The sequence below is a fragment of the Lutra lutra genome, chromosome 11, assembly GCF_902655055.1.
Source record: "Lutra lutra chromosome 11, mLutLut1.2, whole genome shotgun sequence".
NCBI lineage: Eukaryota > Metazoa > Chordata > Mammalia > Carnivora > Mustelidae > Lutra > Lutra lutra.
This window is the reverse complement of record NC_062288.1, coordinates 49,770,117-49,793,067: the sequence shown is the minus strand read 5'-3', so window position 1 is coordinate 49,793,067 and position 22,951 is coordinate 49,770,117. Positions and strand designations below refer to the sequence as shown.

The 22,951-nt window shown below is 40.0% G+C and overlaps 1 protein-coding gene across 1 annotated transcript in view; it reads left to right on the top strand.

Moving 5' to 3' along the window:
- The first annotated feature begins 8,902 nt into the window (after window positions 1–8,902).
- Window positions 8,903–22,951, top strand: part of CRPPA (CDP-L-ribitol pyrophosphorylase A) — a 301,401-nt gene continuing 287,352 nt past the window's right edge. The window contains exon 1 of the mRNA XM_047695505.1: window positions 8,903–9,281. Within this exon, the coding sequence (XP_047551461.1) occupies window positions 9,031–9,281 (251 nt within the window). The 5' untranslated portion in view covers window positions 8,903–9,030. The remainder of the gene's footprint in view (window positions 9,282–22,951) is intronic.

Genomic DNA, 22,951 nt, shown 5'->3' with positions numbered 1-22,951 from the left:
GCAAGTACTTCCTCATATTTTTAGTTTTATTGAATTCTAAATTAAGAACACCATTAGCACCATTTGAAATAGTTTTAACTGATTCAAGTTGAATTTAGCACTTGTGATTAAAATTTAAAAAGTGAAAGAAAATACAAATAATGAAAAAACTGTCACCACCACCATTTGCCCTATAATAAAGTGCTGGCTGACACAGTATGGTTCTGAGGAAATCTTCTCTTAAGAGAGAGACCAAAAGTTGTCAGATCTTGGAAATCAGTTTTTGGGACTATCACTTGGTATGTGTAACAATAGGGACTTCATTTAGTAGTAGAAATAATTTCTTTGGTACATGTTCACTTGACTAACACTGTAGCCCTAGTTTTGGCTTTTATGATGGTAGAAAGGGTGGTTTTGGATGGTTATTGGTAGCTTATAGTATAATCAGTAGAAACAAATTCCAAAGAGCAGATAAGGCCATTGGAATCACCCTGCATTTCTTTGACCTTTTTTCTCTCTTAGAAATTACCTTTAGAATCCTCTGCTCTGTTGTGGCCAGGAATCTATGGAGTCTGTAAATTTGAGTAGACATTACCCTGATCTAAAGAATATGCATCCCCATAATGGGTGACTGCTGCCTTTGGAAGGTTGTCTGCAAAGATGGTCATTACTAATTCCTCCTTTCCCTGTGTGTGCTACTCTTTGCATCAAGGTATAGAGCCATTTCCCCTTTTGTTGAATTTGGGCTGGTCTTGTGACTTCTTTTGACCCAAAGAATGAGAAAAAAGTAATGCTCTGCCGGTCCTGGACATAGAATCTAAGAGGCCTAGTGCAATATACTTTTGAATTCTTAGAACCCATTTGCTATGTACAGAAGGCCAGGGTATCATGTTGGAGAAAGATCACGTGAAGGGAACTGAGATGCCCCAGCCAGTAGCCCAGCACCAAGGCCCCAAACCTATGAATGAATCCATTTTGGATCCTTCTACAGCCTCAGCTGAACTTCCCCAGTCAACCCCAAAGAAGAGGGAGATGAGCTGTCTTCATTCAACCCAAGCCAAATTCCTGACCTACAGAATTGAGAGCAATATAATGGTTATTTTAAGACTCTGAGTTTAGGAATGGTTTGTTGTAAAGCAATAGACAACTGGAAAGAAAGTTCTAAAATAATATACTTCTTGTTCTCCAGAATTTAATCTGATTTAGCAATTACATAGCACACTTATCTTTGACCATCCATTCAAAATAAAGACTAGTTAAGTGGATAATTTTTAAGATTAGACTCGCACTGGCCTCATGCGTAAAGTATGTTCCTTGAGTTCTTGTTATTATTTCTAGGCTTTGGAAGTTTCCTGAGTTAAAAGAAGATGTTTTTATTTTTATTTATTTTTATTTTTTAAGTATTTATCTATGAGCAGGAGAGAGAGAGAGAGCACACACATGCACATGAGTGAGGGAAGGGCAGAAGGATGGAATCTTTAAGCAGACTTCCTGTTGAGCATGGAGACCAACATGGGGCTCAATCCCCCAACCCATGAGATCATGACTTGAGCTGAAACCAAGAGCTGGATGCTCAGCAGACTAAGTCCCCCAGGTGCCCCAAATATCATGTTTTTAGATTATGATTCTGATATTTACTAAAATGGGAGTCTCAACTTTTACTACTTGTCATTCCCCAAGATAAATGAGAAGGTGAGATTTTCATCACTTTGAGATTTAGGTTTAGTTGGGTAGAATGGCCTTAGTATCACAACTCGAACAATCCTTGATCTTAGCAGCCACCACCAGTAGCTATGGGAGATAAATTAAGGCCAGTTCATAGAACATCCCAAGGAAACCCAGGCATCAGAATTCGTAGGCTTGACACTGTGGTGGCATCTGTTTTTATGTGATTAATTTTTTTTGGAGAAGTTATCCAGCCAATTAATTGGAAATTAGCCTTCTGATGACTTGAGACTTTCCATTCAAATTGGGGTCCTGTTTCACCCTATGCCAAAGAGATGGGGAATTGTATATATATTTTTAAAGATTTTATTTATTCATTTGAGAAGAGAGAGACAGTGAGCACACACGAAGGGAGAGAGGCAGAGGGAGAGGGAGAAGCAGGCTCCCTGCTGAGCCAGCTGGGAGCCTGATGTGGGTCTCATTCCAGGACCTGGAGATCATGACCTGAGCTGAAGGCAGACACCTAACCATCTGAGCCACCCAAGTGCCAGGATGGGGAATTCTAAGCAAGAAGAAAGTAGCCAGAAGGTGGATACACCCCATGAACAGTAAGGCAGTTCTTCCAGGATAATAAAACAAATTCAGAACGGAACCCTCCCATAGGATGGCGCTTTTAGTTCTGGTCAGGACTGTCAGGGTTGAACCCACAGGTGAAAGCCACAGGTGAACTACTGGTCAGCAGAGCTGATGGTGAGATACCCAGTTCAGGAGATAGTGGGGAGAAAGGGAAAAGGATCAGGAAGGCAAGATGCCAGGAGGGCCAACGACATACATAACAGAAATGTGAACATTTGCCCAGGACCAGTGTTGGTTAGTTTGTGCATATTTTTGTTATTGTACTATAGCAGTTAATAATAATCATGGATTTTTATGAAGTTAGGAGAGAGTAATTGGTAAGGAAAGATTTGACAAAAGGGGAAGTGTTTTTCCTTTTAATCTTTTGTCAAGGTCTTGAGGTCTTTTAAGAAATGAATGATAGGAGAGAGAGAAGAAATATGAAGTTGGGGTGAGAAGAATGAGTGCAAACTTAAAATTGAAAATTTTTTTCATTTGGGAATAGTTTTAAGCATTCAAATGTTTCTGAAGACTAAGTGAAAATTGGTCTTTATGCATTTAGGTTTATATCCACTAGCACATTTAACATTCTTCCATTTATTCATTCATTCTTTCACTTCTGTCTTAAACCAATTAGCAGTAGCCATGGTCACAAATGGAAATACTTAATTTTTCTATTTAAATTATTTCTATTCATACAATATAAACAACAGAATGACCTAATTTCTCCCCCTTTGCGATCTGCCGCAAGTTATTTCTACATGAAACATTGTCTCTCTGTCACCACTAAGTGCTTCTTGTCTAAGCCTGTCTAGGTTATTGTTCTAACTAGAATTTCCAGGATCTGCCCAAACTCTGCATCCTTCTTGTCCCCCTCTTCCTCTGCTTCTTCTTCTTCTCTTCGTCTTTTTCCTCTTTTTTCCTTCTTCTCCTTCACCTTCTCCCCTTCCTCCTTGTCACTAGCCCAGTAAGTACCCGAAGCTAGAGAACAATGAAGTGGCATTTTTTAATTTAATTTTTTTTTTTTTTACAAAAATTAGAAGCTTGTTTCAATCCTCATATTCTTTGGATGTCACTGAAGAAACTGAATTACCAGTGTCTCAGTCTTCCTTCTCTCCCTTAACCCGGCTATCCCACTGGTCTCTCTCTTCACCCGACCATAGTCTCTTTTGATGTGCTTAAGATTTGGTATCCTCATGGTTAAGGGATTATTAGGCAATGATGTCCCACATTCAAACTCTATCAGACAACTCACCTCCTATCCTTATTCTGTGCTTTTTCAGGGTGGTGGTGGTTGTGGTCATAATGCCATAATGTCTTACCCTCAGAAGACAGTATTAATAGAATTTTCTGGAAATATTAAAGCTTATTAAAAAAATATTTTGGGGATGCCTGGGTGGCTCAGTCAGTTACACATCTGCCTTTGACTCAGGTTATGATCCCAGGGTCCTGGGATGGAGCCTCACATCGGGGCTCTTTGCTCAGCAGGGAGTTTGCTTCTCCCTTGCCTGCCATTCCCCCTGTTTGTGCTCTCTCAGTCTCTCTCTGACAAATAAATAAGTAAAATCTTAAAAAAAAATTATTTTAGTAATAAGTTGCAGTTAAAATATATAAGGATAGCTGCTGTTAATATCTTCCCTGTACAAAAGCAAATCTTCCTTTTCTAGCTTTTGCTCTTCTTTGATGATTCTGATTATTCTTCCCTTCCACAGATTATGAAAAATAGTCATGACCAATTCTAGACTAGTCATTTGTTTTCTAAACAAACTTTTCAAAGATATCTCCCCTCCCACATTCCTTATGTGTAGAGATCATTCCCCTCTTTTAGTTTCTGAAGTTATGTGGCACCCAACAATAGAATTGTACCCTGTAGTTCTGTGTCCAGAAGCAGAATTCCAGGCAACAATTTCAATTCTGCTTAAGTTGTGGTCAAAGATATGGCCTTTGGTAGCTCTCAGAGGTACTCATTTGAGCTCTCAGAGTTCTCCATTTCTCTAACATCATTCTCCCCCTACACTTAAATATTTTTCCCTTGTGTTTTTCTCCTTATAAATTAACAAGGAAGTAAAACACAACTGTTTTAGTGGATTTCTTAAGCAAGTTTTATTTGGCATGTTTAATGTATTACATGTCCTTGCTTTAGGTCTTGAAATTAAATGCATTGAATATAAAGCAAATTGGGGTGTAATTTTGTAAAAATCTGTGTTTATTTTTATTTATTTTTAAAGATTTTATTTATTGAGAGAGCACGCATGTGCACAAGGGAGTAGGGACAGAGGGAGAGGGACAGCAGAGACCCTGACCTGGGGCTCCACTCAGGGCTCCCACCCAGGACTCTGAGGTCATGACTTGAGCCAAAGTCAGATATTTAACAAACTGAGCCACCCAGGCACCCCTTAACTGTAGGTCTGGCCAATATTTACATAGACTCACCTAAGGGAGAATTTAAGAAAAGCAGATTTCTGGGCCTACTCCAGATCGACTATATCAAAATTTCTGTCAGAGAGTGCCAATAATACATTTTCTAAGATTATTATATGATCTATAATATGTAAATGATATTATATAAAATACATAACAAATACTATATATGTTAACAATTGTCTTGAAATGATTCTTATGTCAAGTTAAACTTTGGTAGCATTAATGATATTAAGTTTATCGTTCAGTCCTAAGGCTATTTATCATTGTTTCCTTTCTTAGCTATAATAGGAAAAACAAAGTAGGCGGTGGAGACAGCTGATAATTTGCTTTGTAAGAAATATTGAGAAAATGAAAGCTGGTATTCTTGTTGACGTATGGTGTTAATTTGAATTATCCACAGAAAGACCTCATTGTGGAGCATCATTTTTTTATGTATAAAAATGAGTTAAAGGTCAGAGATTAATAGACTACAACGTAAGACAAAATGGCAAAACAGGAATTGGGATTCATAGACTGATGGAAATACTGGGACTGGCCCATGGTAGAACAGTAATACATCCTGTTTGGCTCCTATTTCAGCAGTTAAAGGGTAAACCATTAAGCTGTTCATTAGCATTTATGAACAACAGCCCAACTAACCTCTAGAAATGCTATTAAAATGGTAAGTATGGATAGGGAGGGGAATGATTGGCAGTGATAATTATGCTTGGATTAACACTAAAAAAAAATAAACTCAATCTAATCTAAAATTTAGTAATAATCATAATAATGTCCCTGAGATACTCTTCCAGGATACGCTGCTAAAGAAACAAACAACAAGGGGGAGTTTTAGGCCTTTCAGATATGAAGATGAGAGCCACTTTCATCCAATGGGCACTTTTATATGCATTAAAAAACTGAAGACATTTTAAGGTGAGTTTATAAAATTGTGGTACATATTTAACAAAGCTATGCTTTGAATATTTGCAGTACATTGACACATTTTATTATTCACAGGATAAAGAGTATGTTAAAAATCATAGTGTACTGAAAGTATAGTTATGGGACATAAGTAAAGTCAAATGGACAGTGTTTTCTTTCTTGTCACATCACTCTATTTCTACCATGTATAACTTTATTTGAAGATTAGCATCAAGTTAGAAGTTTGAAGGTTGTCCTGAGTATAAAACTGTATTAGTTTCCCGTGTTTGTTTTAACAAATCACGAATATAGTGGCTTAAAACGAACAAGTTTATTATCTAAGTGTTGTAGATGTGAGCAATCTCAAAAATGGGGTGGCAGGGTTACATTTCTCTGGAATTTCTTGAGAATTTGGTTCCTTGCTCTATGCAGTTTCTAGAAGCTCCTGGAATTCTTGGCTCATAGCTTCCTATTACTGTGACTTACAGCTCAGTTCAGTCCTCACACTTGTTTCTCTGATTCTGACCACTCTCTTATAAGGACACTTGTGATTATATTGGGCACACCTGGATCACCCAGGCTACACTCCACATCTGAAGGGCTTTAATTTAATTACAGCTGGAATGTTCCTTTTATAAGGTTGGGTAACATATTCACAGGTTTCAGGGATTAGAACATGGGCAAGTTTGGGAAAGCATTATTTTACCTACCATAGACGCTCAGACCGAAAACGACTAGAAGAATTTTCCCCTTTCTGTGCTTTGCATTGTGATATGGTTGGGGTTTATTTTCTCTAAACTTATCAGCTGACCATTGTTTACCGTAAAGTGGTTATTACCAATGGGTCACAGAGGTTCTCACTTTCCAAGGTAGGCACTTTTAGCTACTTGTTGCAGAGAAGATAAGTTCATAATGTGGCTGTTACAATCTGGTATAGGACTACATGGAAACTACCTTTTCTTTTTTAACCAAAGTATGCATAATAAGAAACTAATTTTTTATATCTGTATAAAAAGATAGAGGAAAAAATGTTGCTTCTGATACCGTGATAGACAAAGAACAGTCTTTCCTTTATTTTCAATACAAGTCTGTTAAATACTGTTAACATACAGTATAAAAGATCTAAGATTCATAGTGAAGAGAGCAAAATTTATATATTTCTCTAATACATAATATTCTCTAATATATAATATATAAAAAGCTAAATCAATAAAACATGATTCTTCCAAAAATTTGTAAAGATTTATTTATAATACATAGCAATTGATATAAGACTTTTATTACTATGCTTGCTTTTTTTTTTTTTTTTGCTGAAGATTAAGGAAAAATAGGGACTCCTGGGTGGCTCATTTGGTTAGGTGTCTGCCTTCGGCTCAGGTCATAATCCCAGGGTTCTGGGATGGAGCCCCACATTGGCTCCCTGCTCAGCCAGGAGTTTGCTTCTCCCTCTCTCCCTCTGTGATTTCTCTCTCTCCCTCTCTCCAATAAATAAATGAATCTTTAAAAAAATGAAAAATAGCTTTTAATGCCATTATTAGATTAAGAAGGGAAGCTAAAATTAATATTAATAGAAACAATTATTTGATTTGCATTTCCTCCTCTGTATAGATTCCTTTATTCATTTACCCACTCAGTTCCTCAACAGGCCTTGAGTGTCTAGTATAAGCCAGACACAGGTGTGGTGGTGGTGCTACCAAGTTAAGTGTATTATGAAGCTTATTTTTCAGTTAAGAGTCAGTGCTATGATAAACTGCAATTATAATGGAGCTAAACACTAATTATAATAAAAGTACTTTCTTGTTACTTTTTATTGAAAGTACTTCTATATTGAAACTTGTGTACTGAAAATACAAGTGTACCGAATGTATTAAAAACATGTTCAGGGGTGCCTGGGTGGCTCAGTGGGTTGAGCCTCTGCTTTCCGCTCAGGTCATGATCTCAAGGTCCTGGGATCCAGCCCAGCATTGGGCTCTCTGCTCAGCGGGGAGCCTGCTTCCCCCTCTTCCTACCTCTCTGCCTACTTGTGATCTCTCTGTCAAATAAATAAATAAAATCTTAAAAAAAAAAACCCATGTTCGGTCACTGATAAATAAAAGAAAAATTATATTGTAATTTTGTTTGCTTTAACCGAAACTGGGGAAAATGGGTAAAAATTCTGTGTTGGAATATTACAACCTGATAATATTTTCAGCACTTAAAAGATTCCTTTTTTTTAAACAACCTTACATTAACTATTTATAGGTGACGATTAAATTAGCAAATATTTAAAAATAAATATATTTCAATTATGATAAACTGGCTCAATCAGCTCATTCAAACATATTTATTAAACTTTTTTTTTTTTAATTCCAGGAGCTGAGCACAAAACCCAAACCAATAAAGTAAGTATCCTACTCTCCTGGAGTTTACATTCCAGGGACCTAAAACAATGGGCTCTGACATTACAAATACTCAACTAGATTTTTCTGGTAAACACGACCAGCAAGGACAGCACTCAATAAGGGCATATATGCTCCAGGCCTGGAATCCCTGAACTCCGCGTGCAAGGGCCTGAAGGAATCTCTGCCATTAGGTGTGCAATTTTACACAAGTTATTTCAATACTACCTTTATCTTTCTCTGTAAAAAACAAAACCAAAACAAACAAAACCCCAGTAATAGTAGGGTTCTTCTGGGGATTAAATGAGCTCATGTGTGTGGGCTTGTTCAGCGATTTTTGGTATCACTGCTTTGACTCTGTGAGTCCATTAGAATTAGTTGGGGATCTTGAAAAACATTCTAACACTCCGGCCACACCGCAGACTAATTAAATCCCAGTCTCTGAGGGTGGGACCTAGGCGTCAGCACTTTCTGACCTCCCCAGATAGTTCCAGTTTGCAGACAAATTTGAGACCTGCGGCCGTCTGGTTTTAAGTAGATGTGGTTCATAATAACATTTGTCCATCCACCTGTCTTTCCTGAGGTGGACCCAGGAAGCCTCACGAGCTTAAGCAAACGTAGAAAATTCTCTGTCCCATCCCGTGACTTGAATGCAAACGTCTTTAAGGGGACAGGGGCTGGAGGGCGTCCCGACCTCTACAGCCTACGCATAGCTGTGAAGTGTCCTGGGACCCGCCGGTGTGTACCGAGGGCTGAGGCTTCCCCCTGAGGCGACTGCGGGGCCCGCCAGAGGAGCGAGGAGACGCGGAACTCAGGCCTGCCGGGGGCGCTGGGCTCGGAGCAGAGGCCGCGGACGCGACCAGAAGGAGCCTGGCGGCTGGAGCGTCCCCTTCGGACACGCCGCAGCCTGGCCCTCGCGGCTCCCTCCGCTCTCACCGCTTTCCGTCCGTGGGCGCCGTCCCCTCTCACCCGCCCTTCCCCCTTCTACCCTCTGGCCCAGCCGCGGGCCCGAGCACTCGCCGGGCGCTTTGGCCCAGGTCCAGCCAGGCCTGCCGCGCCGCCCGCCGCCATGGAGCCCAGGCCCGCCGCACCGGGGCCTTGTCCCGGCGACTCCCGCGTCGCGGCGGCGGCGGCGGCGGCCCCGGCTTCTTCGCTGAACCCGGCCGAGGCCCGGGCCGAGCCAGGGCGCCGCGCTCCCAGCGTGGCTGCCGTGTTGCCGGCGGGGGGAAGTGGGGAGAGGATGGGCGTCCCCACCCCGAAGCAGTTCTGTCCCATCCTGGAGAGGCCGCTCATCAGCTACACCCTGCAGGCCTTGGAGAGGTAATGCGGCGCCAGGCGCGCCCCCGGTTCCCGGCCCGGCCTCCCGCTCCCTCCTGGCCCGCCTAGGGCGGCCAGCCACACCTGCCCCTCGTGGTGCCTTCGCGCTGGCGCCTTCTCTCGGCGGACTGCGGGGCCGGACTCCACCGGCTCTGTCCCGCCGACGCGGGCTCCGTACTCGCTTGCACTTCAGAGATGGGCGGCTCTGCCCCTCGAACAGACCCGCAAACAAGCGGGGCTACCCCGCAGAGCCCTTTCTGGGCCGTGGCAGTTGTTGGCGGAGGGGGTGGGGGGAGCCCGGCTCGTGGAGCTGGACTAAGGTAGGAGAGCGTGGACTGGGACTAAGAGGCATTTAGTTTTGACAGTAGCCCCAGTGTGGCCTAATGACAAGCCCTTTGCGGAGTCTCTCCCGCCTGTTTGCCGCTTTCTCTCTCAAGCACTCCGTGCATGCGTGAATTGGAGTTTTACTTCTACATGTAGACGAAACTTTGTTTACTTTATCCATTCATGGATAAACACCAGCTGAGGATCTCTTAGGGCCCTGTGTTGGTTACGAAGTGTTGAAGGTGGGCCGAGGGGCAGAATTTAATCCAAGCTTTTCAATGGTGTATGTGGATTTAAGGGAGCGAGATTCTGAAGTTAAGGCCAGTATATGCCCTATACAGTTACAAAATGCACTGACTTGTAGGGGAAATGGGGAGGGAATGGGGGTAGCGAGGATTAGGGGAGCCTCAGTGAGGTGAAAAGGGGGGCATGTTACTTATGTTTTAACACCCAGTAATATGACTGAGCGTGAGGTGAGGCTGGAGGGGTAGAAATAGGGCAGTTTCCAAGATCCACAGACGTGCTGGAAAAGGTGCTGAGACATCTTGAAGCCGGTGTGTTGTGATAGGATGTTAAACCTTGAAATGAAATAACCTTTGTAGCTCAAGAGAGATGACCTCTTTTAGCATATCATTTGGAGGTGGCTTTGATGAAGACTAAGCTGTTAAGTTGCTACTAATCAAAGGACAGTAGCCCATTTTCCAGAAAAGATCTCCCTGCCCCACCATGCTGTACAAACCACAGAAGCCCAAGGGCCTGAGTTGCTTTGTGTATGGTTATCTTCCTGAATGTTGGCGTTTGGAAAAAGGAAGCATGAAGAGTCCTAATCACCCTTGATTCAAGTAATCAGGCCTGTGGTTCCATCTGAAACCCAGGCAAACCCTGAAACAGCTCCAGATGCTTCCCCATTCTGTAGTCTACCTTGTCTCTATGTATGCATCATGTAACTACAGGATTGGATCCTAGACCTTGTGACAACATAGCTCATTATGTAGGTGGTATTACGGGAAACAATGGAATCTGGCCCTCAGAATCTAACTGCTGAATTACCAGGTATAGTGAAATACAGTGTTTTTTACATTTAATTTTCCTTCCTGTGAAGGAAATTAGCATTATTAGCATGTTCACATCTTCTGAGGGAGCCTGAGATAGGTGGTTACTGCAAAAAATCTTTAAAAGTAAAAGAATTTTCTAGAAAGGCCTTATTTATGGAAGATGGGGAATACGGGTTTTCTATTAGTAACAGGAGTAATACAATTCTAATAGCAACTGCTTAAATCTCCATTTTGAAGTACTCCGGGGCGTTTTTTTGGTCACTGTTACAATGCCTGAACTTAAGAAATGCTTATATTTGGGTTGTGTTTCAGGAAGTTCTTGGAAAACTTGCATTACAGGGGTTTAGGTATGCGTGCTTCTGAGCCATTTCCTAAACGGAGGGCATTCTCTTGACTGCTAATAGACTTCCTAGAGCATGGTGCTAAAAACCCTGGGTTATTTCATTGCCCTGAATTATCCAGGTTCAAATAAGGAAAGGAAATGGAAGCATAAAATGTTGTAAAATTCTTGCCTTTTGCTTTTTGGTGAAATTATGCGTGTTTGCCATTACTGTGGGGGAAGAGCAGCTCTCATTGTCCCAAATAAGAAAAGCTGTAATTGGGTATCACCACTGTGTGTCATTTGGTTTATTTTAGGACGGTGTCTGCGCTGTGAGTATGGGTTGTGTAGAATTTCATTTCAAATCTCCTTTGTCCTTTGTAAATTAAGATCTTCCTTTCTCAAACTTTTGCCATCTCACCAACAGAGGTTGTTGTGAGTCATCTTTATTTCTTCATTAATCTTGACTAAGAAAGATAGTGATCGAAAAATGACCCTTACGGTGTGATCCGTCTTTCAGAATTTTGAGCCAGTGTAAAATTACAGTGTATGAGAGCTTTCGCCTCTGAAGTTTGGTCCACAGTTCTTCAGAGCCCAGAGTGCTAACCATTACACTATGGAACCGGTCCACAGTTCTTCATTTGGGATGGGGAAATGTGAAGAAATGTAGCTAGTTTTGGTTTTAGTTAAATGTTTAGATGGCATTATTTCCACTCTTGCATTTTCCCACCCAAAAAGACTTTACAAGGGAAAATGAATGTAAGAGGTGCTGCAGTCGATAAAAGATGACAACAAAATGTTAGAACAGCATGGTAATCAATCAGACTGACCAGTCCTAAAAAAGTGGGAACAGTCCCGAAGAAGCATGTTGGTTGAAATCCCAGGATCTTGGAAAGGTTCAGCAATTAGGGGTACAGGATACTTCTGAAGGTGAGGTGGACAGCTAAAATCCCCCAAACCCAAAAACCCAACTGGTTGAAACCTTTGAAAGAAGCATTTAAACTCCTAGATTGCTGTCAAAATCATGGAGGTTTATTCTCTGACTCCACACAGCCAATGGCTGAGTAAGGGGTTCCATGGCCATAGAGGAATTAAGAGCAAGATTCCTATGTGGAATGGTAAGATCCTTAGCGTCTAAGGTTAGCTCAAGGGAGTTTCTTCTCAAACAACATGGTATATATTAAAGTACCTGTTCTTCAGTCACTGAAAAGAACTCTTTTTGCCCCCACTGTACTAACAAGAATCTGAGGTCAAGAGTCCTACGCCCTTATCTAACTATTGATTTGTGAGCAGAGTTTCTGAAAGAATTACTGGTTTAAGAAAACTTAGGTGACAATGGTGTTGGAGGCTTAAAGCTCTGACAGTTAAATTGTAAAATACACTCAAAATTGATCTTCTCAATTATTTTACTATCTAAAAAATGTATTCCCAGGTCTTAGGTAGAAAGTAAAAATTCCTCCCGGCAATCTTACTTCTGTTTTCAAATAATTAAAGAAAGAAACTCTCATTCAGAGTGGTGAGTTAACCTAAACATAGCAGAATGAATAAAATGACAACTCTAAGAAAAGCGAGCTAATGAGACAAACTTGGGCTTTTGCTGCTTAAGATTCATGGTGGAGGTGGGCTGGGAGTGGGAGTTCCTCTGCTGATACATTTGAACAAGGTCTCTCATAGCCCCTCTCTATAATTGGTGAGGTTACTTGTTTCCTGAGATAGGAGAACACTGCCCAAGAGGACTTGTTCCTTGATACCAGTTCAGTGCATATCAAAACATTATAATAAACTGGCAGCCCATATAAATCTAATGGAAGAAAATGGGCTGTCCCACTAATAAAAAAGCACTGCAGATTTTTGATAATAATGCATATCATTGTATATTAACATGTTGGCCTTCTATTTCCGGTTTGTCTCCTTTAGTTTGGCTAATGTGCATTAGTCAACATAAGTGTGGTAACATTATGAGTGTGAATTAGAAATCTGTTTTATTGATTTATATGTGTTTGTCTTAAGTAAACTCTGATTTTTGTGGTTGAGTTGGGTTGCTTTCTTGACACTTGGAAAATCAGTGCAAGTCCAATTTTAGCAACTTAGACTTCATGGTATGAGTGTGTGTGTGTGTGTGTATGTGTGTGTGTTGATTTTGTTTGGTTTAGTCTGCGTTTTTAAATTGAGGCATAATTGACATATTACCTTCAGGTGTACAAAGTAATAATTCTATAATTCTGAATTTTTTTTTGTTTGTTTGTTTTTTTTTTAAGATTTTATTTATTTATTTGTCAGAGAGAGCAAGGGAGAGAGAGCGAGCACAGGCAGACAGAATGGCAGGCAGAAGCAGAGGGAGAAGCAGGCTCCCCGACGAGCAAGGAGCCCGATGCGGGACTTGATCCCAGGACGCTGGGATCATGACCTGAGCCGAAGGCAGCTGCTTAACCAACTGAGCCACCCAGGTGTCCCTGTTTGGTTTTTTAAATCCATTTTTTTTTTCATTACAAGTGTAATTTTACTATTTTTTAAAATTATTATTTTTTAAAAGATTTTATTTATTTATTTGACAGAGATCACAAGTAGGCAGAGAGGGAGGGGGAGGCAGGCTCCCTGCTAAGCAGAGAGCCCGATGTGGGGCTCGATCCCAGGACCCTGGGATCTTGACCTGAGCTGAAGGCAGAGGCTTTAACCCACTGAGCCACCCAGGCGGCCCACAAGTGTACTCTTTAATACCCATGACCTGTTTCACTTATTCTCCAACTCACCTCCTCTCAGGTAACCATCAGTTCTCTATAGTTAAGAGTCTGTTCTTGTTTTGACCTTCTCTTTTTTCTTTTTGCTTGTTTGTTTCTTACATTCTACTTATTTATTTTTTTAAGATGTTATTTGTTTATTAGAGAGATGGAGAGAGAGCACAAGAGGCAGAGCAGCAGGCAGAGGGAGAGAGAGAAGCAGGCTCTCCGCTGAGCAGGGAGCCCAATGCGGGGCTCGATCCCAGGACCCTTGGATCATGACCTGAGCCAAAGACAGAGACTTGAACCAACTGAGCCACCCAGGCACCCTTTACATTCCACTTATGAGTGAAATCATATGGTATTTGCCTTTCTTTAACATAAGTCACTTAGAAATATATTTCACTCTTTAGCTCTGTCCATGTTTTTGCAAAATATCATGATTTCTTTCTTTTAAATGGCTGGTTAATATCCGTGCGTACGCATGTGTGTGTGTTTGTGTGTGTGTGTGTGTGTGTGTGTGTGTACCAGTTCATCAGACTGCTTTCATAATTTGGCTATTGTAAATAATGCTGCAATAGACATAGGGGTGCATGTATCCCTTTGAATTAGTGTTCTTGTTTTTTGGGTTTTTTTTTTTTTTTAAAGGTAAATAGCAGTGGTGTGATAACTGGATCATAGTATAATTTTATTTTTACTTTTGAGGAACCTTCATAGTGTTTTCCACAGTATCTGCCCCAGTTTGCATTCCCACCAGCAGTGTATGAGGCTTCTTTTTCTCTACGTCCTAGTCAGCACTTGATGTTTCTTGTGTTACTAATTTTAACCATTCTGACAGGTGTGAGGTGATATCTTGTGGTTTTGATTTGCATTTTGCAGATGATGAATAATGCTGAGCATCTTTTCGTGTGTCTCTTGGACATTTATATGTCTTCCTTGAAGAAACGTGTGTTCATGTCTTTGCATTTTTTAATTAGGTTATTTGTTTTTTGGGTGTTGAATTTTAGAAGTTCTTTATATGTTTTGGATACTAATTCTTCTATTGGTTATGTCCTTTGCAAATATCTTCTCCCTTTCTGTAGGTTGATTTCTGTTTTTTTTTGTTTAATTTACTTAGGAGGGGAAGAGGAGAGGGGGAGGGAGAATTTTTTTTTTTTTAAAGATTTTATTTATTTGACAGAGATCACAAGTAGGCAGAGAGGCAGGCAGAGAGAGAGGAAGGGAAGCAGGCTCCCCGCTGAGCAGAGAGCCCAATGTGGGGCTCAATCCCAGGACCCTGGGATCATGACCTGAGCTGAAGGCAGAGGCTTTAACCCACTGAGCCACCCAGGCGCCCCGGGGAGAGAGAATATTAAGCAGACTCCACACCCAGCCCAGAGTAAACTTGGGCCTCAATCCCAGGACTGTGAGATCATGACCTGAGCTGAAATCAAGAGGTGGACTGTTAACTGAGCCACAACTTTTAGGTTTGTTGGTTGGTTGCTTCTGTGTAGAAACTTTTTATTTTGATGTAGTCTCTCAACTCAGCAGATATAAGTAGAATAGTTGCCATGGCCACTGTCAGATTACTGCCTGTACTCTGTTCAAGGACTTTTGTGCTTTCAGATCTCAAATTAATCTATTTTGAGTTAATTTTTGTGTATGGTGAAAGTGGTCCAGTTTTATTCTTCAGCATTCCCAACATCATTTGTTGAAGAGACTGTCTTTTGCCCATTATATATTCATTCCTCCTTTGTCAAAGATTAATTGACCATCGAATTGCGGGTTTATTTTGGATATTTTGTTCTATTTTATTGATCTATGTGTGTTTTTATGCCACAACTATACTGTTTTTTTTAATTCCTTTATTTTTTTTAATTTTATTTTTTAAAGAAATTTGTACACCCAGCATGGAGCTCACACTTATAACCCCAACATTAAGAGTCACATGCTCCAGCAGTTGACCCAGCCAGGTGCCCCCATACCCTTAATTACTACCACTTTGTAATATAACTTGAAGTCTGGAATTGTGATACCTCCAGTTTTGTTTTTCAAGATGCTTTGACTATTTGGGGTCTTTTTCGGTTCCATATGAATTTGAGGATTTTTCTAGGTCTGTGAAAGATGCTGTTGATATTTTGATAGGGATTGCATTAAATTTGTAGATGGCTTTGGGTAATCTAGACATTTTAACAGTATTTGTTCTTCCAGTCCATGAACACGGAATGTCTTTCCATTTCTTTGTGTCCTCTTGAATTTCTTTCACTAGTGTTTTTTCAGAGTACAGGTCATTCACCTCTTCAGTTAAGTTATTCCTAGATCTAAAGCTGTGGCTAGGACTTCCAGTACTGTGTTGAATATCAAACCACTCTTGCATCCCAGACATAAACTCCACTTGATAATGGTGTGTGATTTTTAAAAATACATTGTTGGATTTTGTTTGCTAGTATTTTGAGGGTTTTTGCATCTATATTCATGAGAGATACTGCCCTGTACTGTTTTCGTGGTGTCTATATCTGGTTTTGGTATCAGGGTGATAATGGCCTCATAGAATGAATTTGGAAGTATTCCTTCCTCTTGGATTTTTTTGAAATACTTTGAGAAGAATAGGTATAAAGTAGAATTTGCCTGTGAAGCCATCTGGTTCTGGACTTCCATTTGGGAGTTTTTTTGATAATGGTTAACTTCCATTGCTGGTGGTTGGTCGGTTCAAAATTTCTATTCCTGCTTTAGTTTTGGGAGGTTATATGTTTCTAAGAACTGATCCGTTTGTTCTAAGTTGTTCAATTTGTTGGCATATCAGTTTTTATGATCTTTTAAAATTACTTGTATTTCTGTGGTATTATTTCTCCTCTTTCATTAGTAATTTTGTTAGGGTTCTTTTTGTTTTGTTTTTTAATCTTCAGTGAGTCTTGCTGAAGGTTTATTTTGTTTATTTTATTTTTTTCCAAAAAACCAGCTCCTGGTTTCATTGATGCATTTTATTTTTTTATTTTTATTTTTATTTTTTTTAAAGTTTCTATAGTATTTATTTCTTCTCCTGTCTTTATTTCCTTTTGCTAGATTTAGGTTTTGTTTGTTCTTCCTCTAGGTCCTTTAGGTGTAAGGTAGGTTTTTTTGAGATTTCTCTTGCTTCTTGAGGTAGGCCTGTATTACTAGAACCTTCCCTGTTAGAACAGCTTTTGCTGCATCTTAAAGATTTTGGATCATTGTGTTTTCATTTTCATTTGTTGTCATCTACTTTTTAATTTATTTCCTGGTTGACCCATTCATTGTTGTGTAACATGTTATTTAATCTCTATGTGTTTGTGGTCTTGCCAGATTTTTTTCTTGTGGTTGTTTACCAGTTCCATAGTATTGTCAGAGAAGATGCATATTATAACTTCAGTCTTTCTGTGTTTGTTGAGGCTTGTTTTAAAGCCTAATATGTGATCTATTCTGGAGAATGTTCCATGTTCTCTTGAAAAGTTTGTGTATTCTGTTTTAGGATGGAATGTTCTGAATATGTTAATTTCATCTGCTTCAGTGGGTCGTTAAAAGCCACTCTTTCCTTATTTTTGGATTATCTGTCCATTGATGTCAGTGTGGTGTTGAAGTCCCCTATTACTATTGGTTATTTCCTTTATGTTCATAATTATTTTATGTATTTGGGCACTCCCTTTTGGGTGCATAAATATTATAATTGTTATGTCTTTGTTGGATAGTCCCCTTAATTATTATATAGTGCCCTTCTTTGTCTCTGTTATAGTCTCTGTTTTGAAGTCTGTATTGTTGGATACAAGTATTGCTTCCCTGGATTTCTTTTAGCATCTCTTTGCATGATAAATGTTTCTTCATCTCCTCCCTGTCAGTCTGCATGTGTGTTTAAGTCTGAAATGAGTGTTTTATAGGTGGCTGGTAGATGATTCTTATTTTTTATCCACTATGTCACTGTATGCCTTTTGTTTGGAGCATTTAGTTCATTCATGTTCAAAATAATTACTGATAGATAGTATTTGTTGCCATTTTGTTACTCGTAACAAAATGTGGTTGTTTCTACAGATTTTCTCTGATCCTTCTCTTGCTGTATTTCATGGTTTGTTGGCTTTCTTTGGTGATACACTTGGATCCCTTTCCCTTTTTTCTTTGGATACGTATTACCTGTTTCTGATTTGTGGTTACCATTAGGTGTGTGTTTAACAACTGTGCATAGCAGTCTATACGAAATTGATGGTCACCTAAGTTTAAATCCATTCTTTACTCCTCTTTTCCTATGTTTTAGGAAAAATGTGTATTTTACATCCTTTTTCCCCATTAATGCAATGTTTAAAATATACACTCATGAATTAAGTAGAACATATCAGACAGCAAATTTTGAAATTTTAAAATCACCACTGAAGGGCCACGTAACATGGGAGATTTTGCTAACATGATCTCCTATACTGCTTGTAAGTCCATCAAGCAGCTACTGGTTTCCAGGGGAGGAGAGGGAGGCCAAGAGAATCCAGGTGACTTTGGCCAAGGGGTGCTAACCAGTTGTTTTCAGTGAGCCACATTGCCATTAAAAGTCAGAAAACACTCTGAAGACAAGGAAAAGCAGAGAACAAAGTTGTGCTGATTATGAAAATCATCCCCACAGATAGTTATATGGTGTGATGTTGTGACTAAAAACTGAGAACACTGAATCTTAATCTCAATCTGTGAATAAATCACAATGGAATGTTTAGACAACTTTCTGCCATTTCAAATTCTGAATGCTTTGGGAAGGGATCTTTTTGCATTTCTATGGCCATTATAGAAAATCTTGGTATTTGGTTGGGGCATAGAGTTCCTAAAAGCAAAAAATCCCCCCCTTTTTTTGTTTGTTTGCTTGGAGAGGGAGGTGGGGGGCAGATGTTGTTAATATGCAAATCTTCAACAGAATGGCAATGGGCATAACTAGTTAAGCATACTTTTACTGGCAAGGGGAGAGTTTTGTTTTTGTTTTTTTTTTTTAAAGATTTATTTATTTGACAGAGAGAGAGAGAGATCACAAGTAGACAGAGAGGCAGGTAGAGGGGGAAGGGGAAGCAGGCTCCCTGCTGAGCAGAGAGCCCGATGCGGGACTTGATTCCAGGACCCTGAGATCATGACCTGAGCCGAAGGCAGCGGCTTAACCCACTGAGCCACCCAGGCGCCCCAAGGGGAGAGTTTTAAGTGTTTTTATGTGCTGGATACATCCCCCCTCCCCCCAGATTTTCAATTTCTTCTTGAGTGAGTTTTTGTTCTATTTTTAATATATTATTTGTTTGAGGGGTATGGGTCTGTGATTCATCAGTCTTACACAATACATAGCACTCACCACAACACATACTCTCCCTAATGTCCATCACCCAGCTGCCCCATCCCCCCACTCCTCTCCCCTCCAGCAACCCTCCGTTTGTTTCCTGAGATCACAAGTCTCTTATGGTTTGTCTCCCACTACATCCTTTTATTTTATGAATCCCTTGACTATTTTTTTGGTTTTTTTTTTTTGTTTTTTTTTTTTTTTTTACAGTAAAAGTTATTTTTATTACTTTATTGTTTACTTTTCATACTCCAACTTATGATCTTCCTTTTCACCTGGAGCTCTTTTAATATTTCTTGTAGTGCTGGTTTAATGGTCTTGAACTCCTTTAGCTTTTATCTGAGTAACTCTTTCTCTTTTTTTCTCTGGATAGACTTCCTGGGTAGAAGATTCTTGGTTGCTGATTTTTCCCTTCCCACACATTGAATGGTATCCTGCCACTGTGTTCTGCCACAATATTAATACAGCCTCAAAGTTTCTACTGAAAAATCCCCTGATAGCCTTATGGGTTTTCCTTTGAATGTAACTTTCTTCCTTAGCTGCTTTAAAATTTTTTTCCTTTCACTACTTTTTGTAGTATACTTTAAAAAAAAATCTTTAAAATTACATTTTACTTACTATATGTTTTGATGTGGATATACTTGGGTTGAATTTTTTTGGGTGGGGGCATGGATCTCTGTGCCTCTTGGATCTGGATGGGTTTCTTTCTTCAGGTAAGGTAAGTTTGCAGCTATTATTTATTGAAATAAATTTTCTGCCCCTGTACCTCTCTCTCATGCAAGATCCCTGTAATGCAGATATTATTATGCTTGGTGTCACAGAGTTCTCTAAGACTGTTCTCAATTTGCATAATTCTCTTTCCTCTACTTTGCTTGGATTTGGTTATTTATGTTCCATTACTCTTCCACGTTCATAAATTATTTCTCTGCTTCATACAGCCTGCTATTTACTCCAAGTGTATTTTTAGTTTCACTTACTGTGTTCTTGATCTCTGATTGGTTCTTTTTTATCTGTTCATGGTCTCACTGATATCTTCCACTCCTCTCTTAAGTTCAGCAGGTATTTTTATGATCAGTACTTTAAATTCTCTTTTAGTCCTGTTACTTAAACCTGTTCTGGTTTGGTTTCTTGCTGTGGTTTCGTCCTGTTCTTTCATTTGGGAAATATTGCTTTGTCTGCTCATTTTGTCTGAATTTCTGTGTCTGTTTCTCTGTGTTAGGAAAGTTAGTTACTTCTTTTGCTCCTAATAATAGTAACCTTATTAAGGAGAGGTCTTATAGTACCCTGTTTCCTTATAGTGTTCCCTGTTTCCCAGGTCCTGGTGCTTCAGAAACTGTCTCCTATGTGTGTCGTGTGTGCTCTGCTGTTGAATCTTAGCTTCTTTTTCCTTCAGTTGTTGCCAGAGGCCCTCTCTGCCTGTCGTGGGCAGCAAAGTGTGCAGTGGTTGGCTTGTGAATTGAGGCTTGCCCCTGCAGGAACTGAGGTCCTGCAGAAGTGCAGGTCGAGATGGGGTGTTGGCAGGGTTTGTACTGGTCTTCTGGGGGAGGGGCCGCCACAGTGGGATGAAGTAAGAATGATTGGAAAATGGTGGGTCTGTTGAAATGTGTTGGGGTGGCTTGACATGGTGGGGCTTTGGGCAAGCAAGTTAGAGTCTGGGGAGTTTTAAAAATTCTAGGTTTTAAGTCCTGGTTTTAAGTTGGGCCATTTCACATTCAAAGGCAAGTAATGAAGAGATGCATCCTCCCATTGCATGGGTTGCTGTTGTGAAATCTGTTTTTTGCCCTTCTCAGTGCCACCAGCTCCCTCCCTACTTCAGGCAGCACGGTTCCTTTTGCTCTCAGACTGTGTTGGCCCTTCTTACCTTTGCTGTGGCCTCTTCCCTGCCTTTAGTTGTGAAGTTTGTTCTGCCAGCTTTCCAGTCACTTCATGGGTCATTTACACTGATTGGGTTGTTAACTAGTTGTATTTGTGGGATGAGGTGAGCTTAGGATTCTCCTACTCTACCATCTCCTCAGATGATAGGTGTATTTGTGTAAGTTGATGAATTCATGGCTTATTAGACTTTCTGACTTACTGGATTGTCTCTAATTTTTTATTTTTTGTGTACTTATTCTATCATACTCTTTCTGAAAACCCCTGTAAATTCCATGGGAACAAAATAGAAGAGAAACACATAAATGTAAATTTAAATGAGCAGTATTAATTGCTGGAGTTGAGCTGAAAGTTGGAATGGAGTAGGGAAGACTGGAGAAATCTCTAGACAGGATTGACAGGTTCTAGTGACTAATTGGATTAAGATTCAGAAAGAAAAGGGCACTCTAGATAATTATAGTTGAATGAGCATGTTCAAATACATGAATTTGACATTAAAGAATTTTCTTAATGCTTCATTAAGAAAGGGGTCAAATCTGAATCAAGGGAAGCAAGCAATAGGCCTATATTATGTATTAAAAATACAATAGAACTGTGTTTTGTGTACGTCAGATGACTAGATGTTTTTATTAAATTCCCAGTGGGAAGGCCCTCATGGGGCTCCTTCAAGAAGAGATTAGGACTGGTAGGTTGGGCTTGACACCTAGGAATCCTTCATGGGCCATCATAAGGAAACCTGACCTTTTGAGGGCAGTTAGGAACCAGCCCCTTCACATCCGTTCTATACTTTGTGGCTAAAATATGAGGGTGGGTATGGAGGGATGTAAATCTACCAGTTATGGCCACAGGACAGTCCACTGGTCTAATTTCTGTGAACACTGTCATGGCAGTCAGCCACAATTGCCACTGTCCCTCGGGACTAAATACCTGCAGCCTGGTAAGAACCCTTTAGAGGATTTAATAGGACCTGATTTTCCATCTGTTTATTTAAAAAGCATTTGTTTAAATCTTCTGATTTCAACTGATCATATTATTTTTTTTATTTTATTTTTTTAAGATTTTATTTATTTATTTGACAGAGAGAGATCACAAGTAGACGGAGAGGAAGGCAGAGAGAGAGAGAGAGAGAGGGAAGCAGGCTTCTTGCTGAGCAGAGAGCCCGATGTGGGACTCGATCCCAGGACCCTGAGATCATGACCTGAGCCGAAGGCAGCGGCTTAACCCACTGAGCCACCCAGGCGCCCCTCAACTGATCATATTAAACTGCCCAAGCAGAATACTCAAAGTGATTTTTTACAAAACAAGAGACGAGCTGAAAAACAAGAAAACAAGAGAGCCGAAAATTTTCCTCGAAATGTCTATAGGTGTAATGGAGCTCAAGGTTAGATTTGTAAGTGCCCGTGGAATGTGCTAGGAAGGAAATAAGAGAACTTGATAAAATCCGTCTATAGGAGTTTAGTGTGGACTTGCCTTCAGCTGAGGAAGTCAACCTCCTTCATTTATTCAGCAAATATTTGTTCGGTAGGCACTGCGTGAGGTAGTTAAGGTTTTTCTCAGTCCCATGATTCTGCATTAGTAAACTTTAATGCTGTAAAAGACTCTTAATTCTATAACTAGAAAAGAATGTGAATAAATCCCTTGAAATATAAACAGTACTTAAAAAGGCTTGTAAGTGCTGGGAGTATGCTTGGTTGCTGAACAAAATAGCATAACAATGTCATCTCTTGAGAATGGTTTAAAACTATGTCTTTTAAAATTTTTTATTGTGACTTGTTTAAAAGAATATTTTGCATGATGACTCCATTAAACATGTGTTTAAATACACATATGTGCACATATTTGAAAGGCCTTCAAGAAGGCCTATCCTTACTATTTACTATGCATTCTAACTTGACGGTTCTGTTAATTTCTATTACATTTAACTAAAAATGTTAATCTAAATAAATAGACACACTAATAGGCCTTAATCTGAGAAAGACTAGTTTAAAACACTTTGCTCGGGGCACCTGGGTGGCTCAGTGGGTTAAGCTGCTGCCTTCGGCTCAGGTCATGATCCCAGCGTCCTGGGATTAAGTCCTGCATCGGGCTCTCTGCTCAGCGGG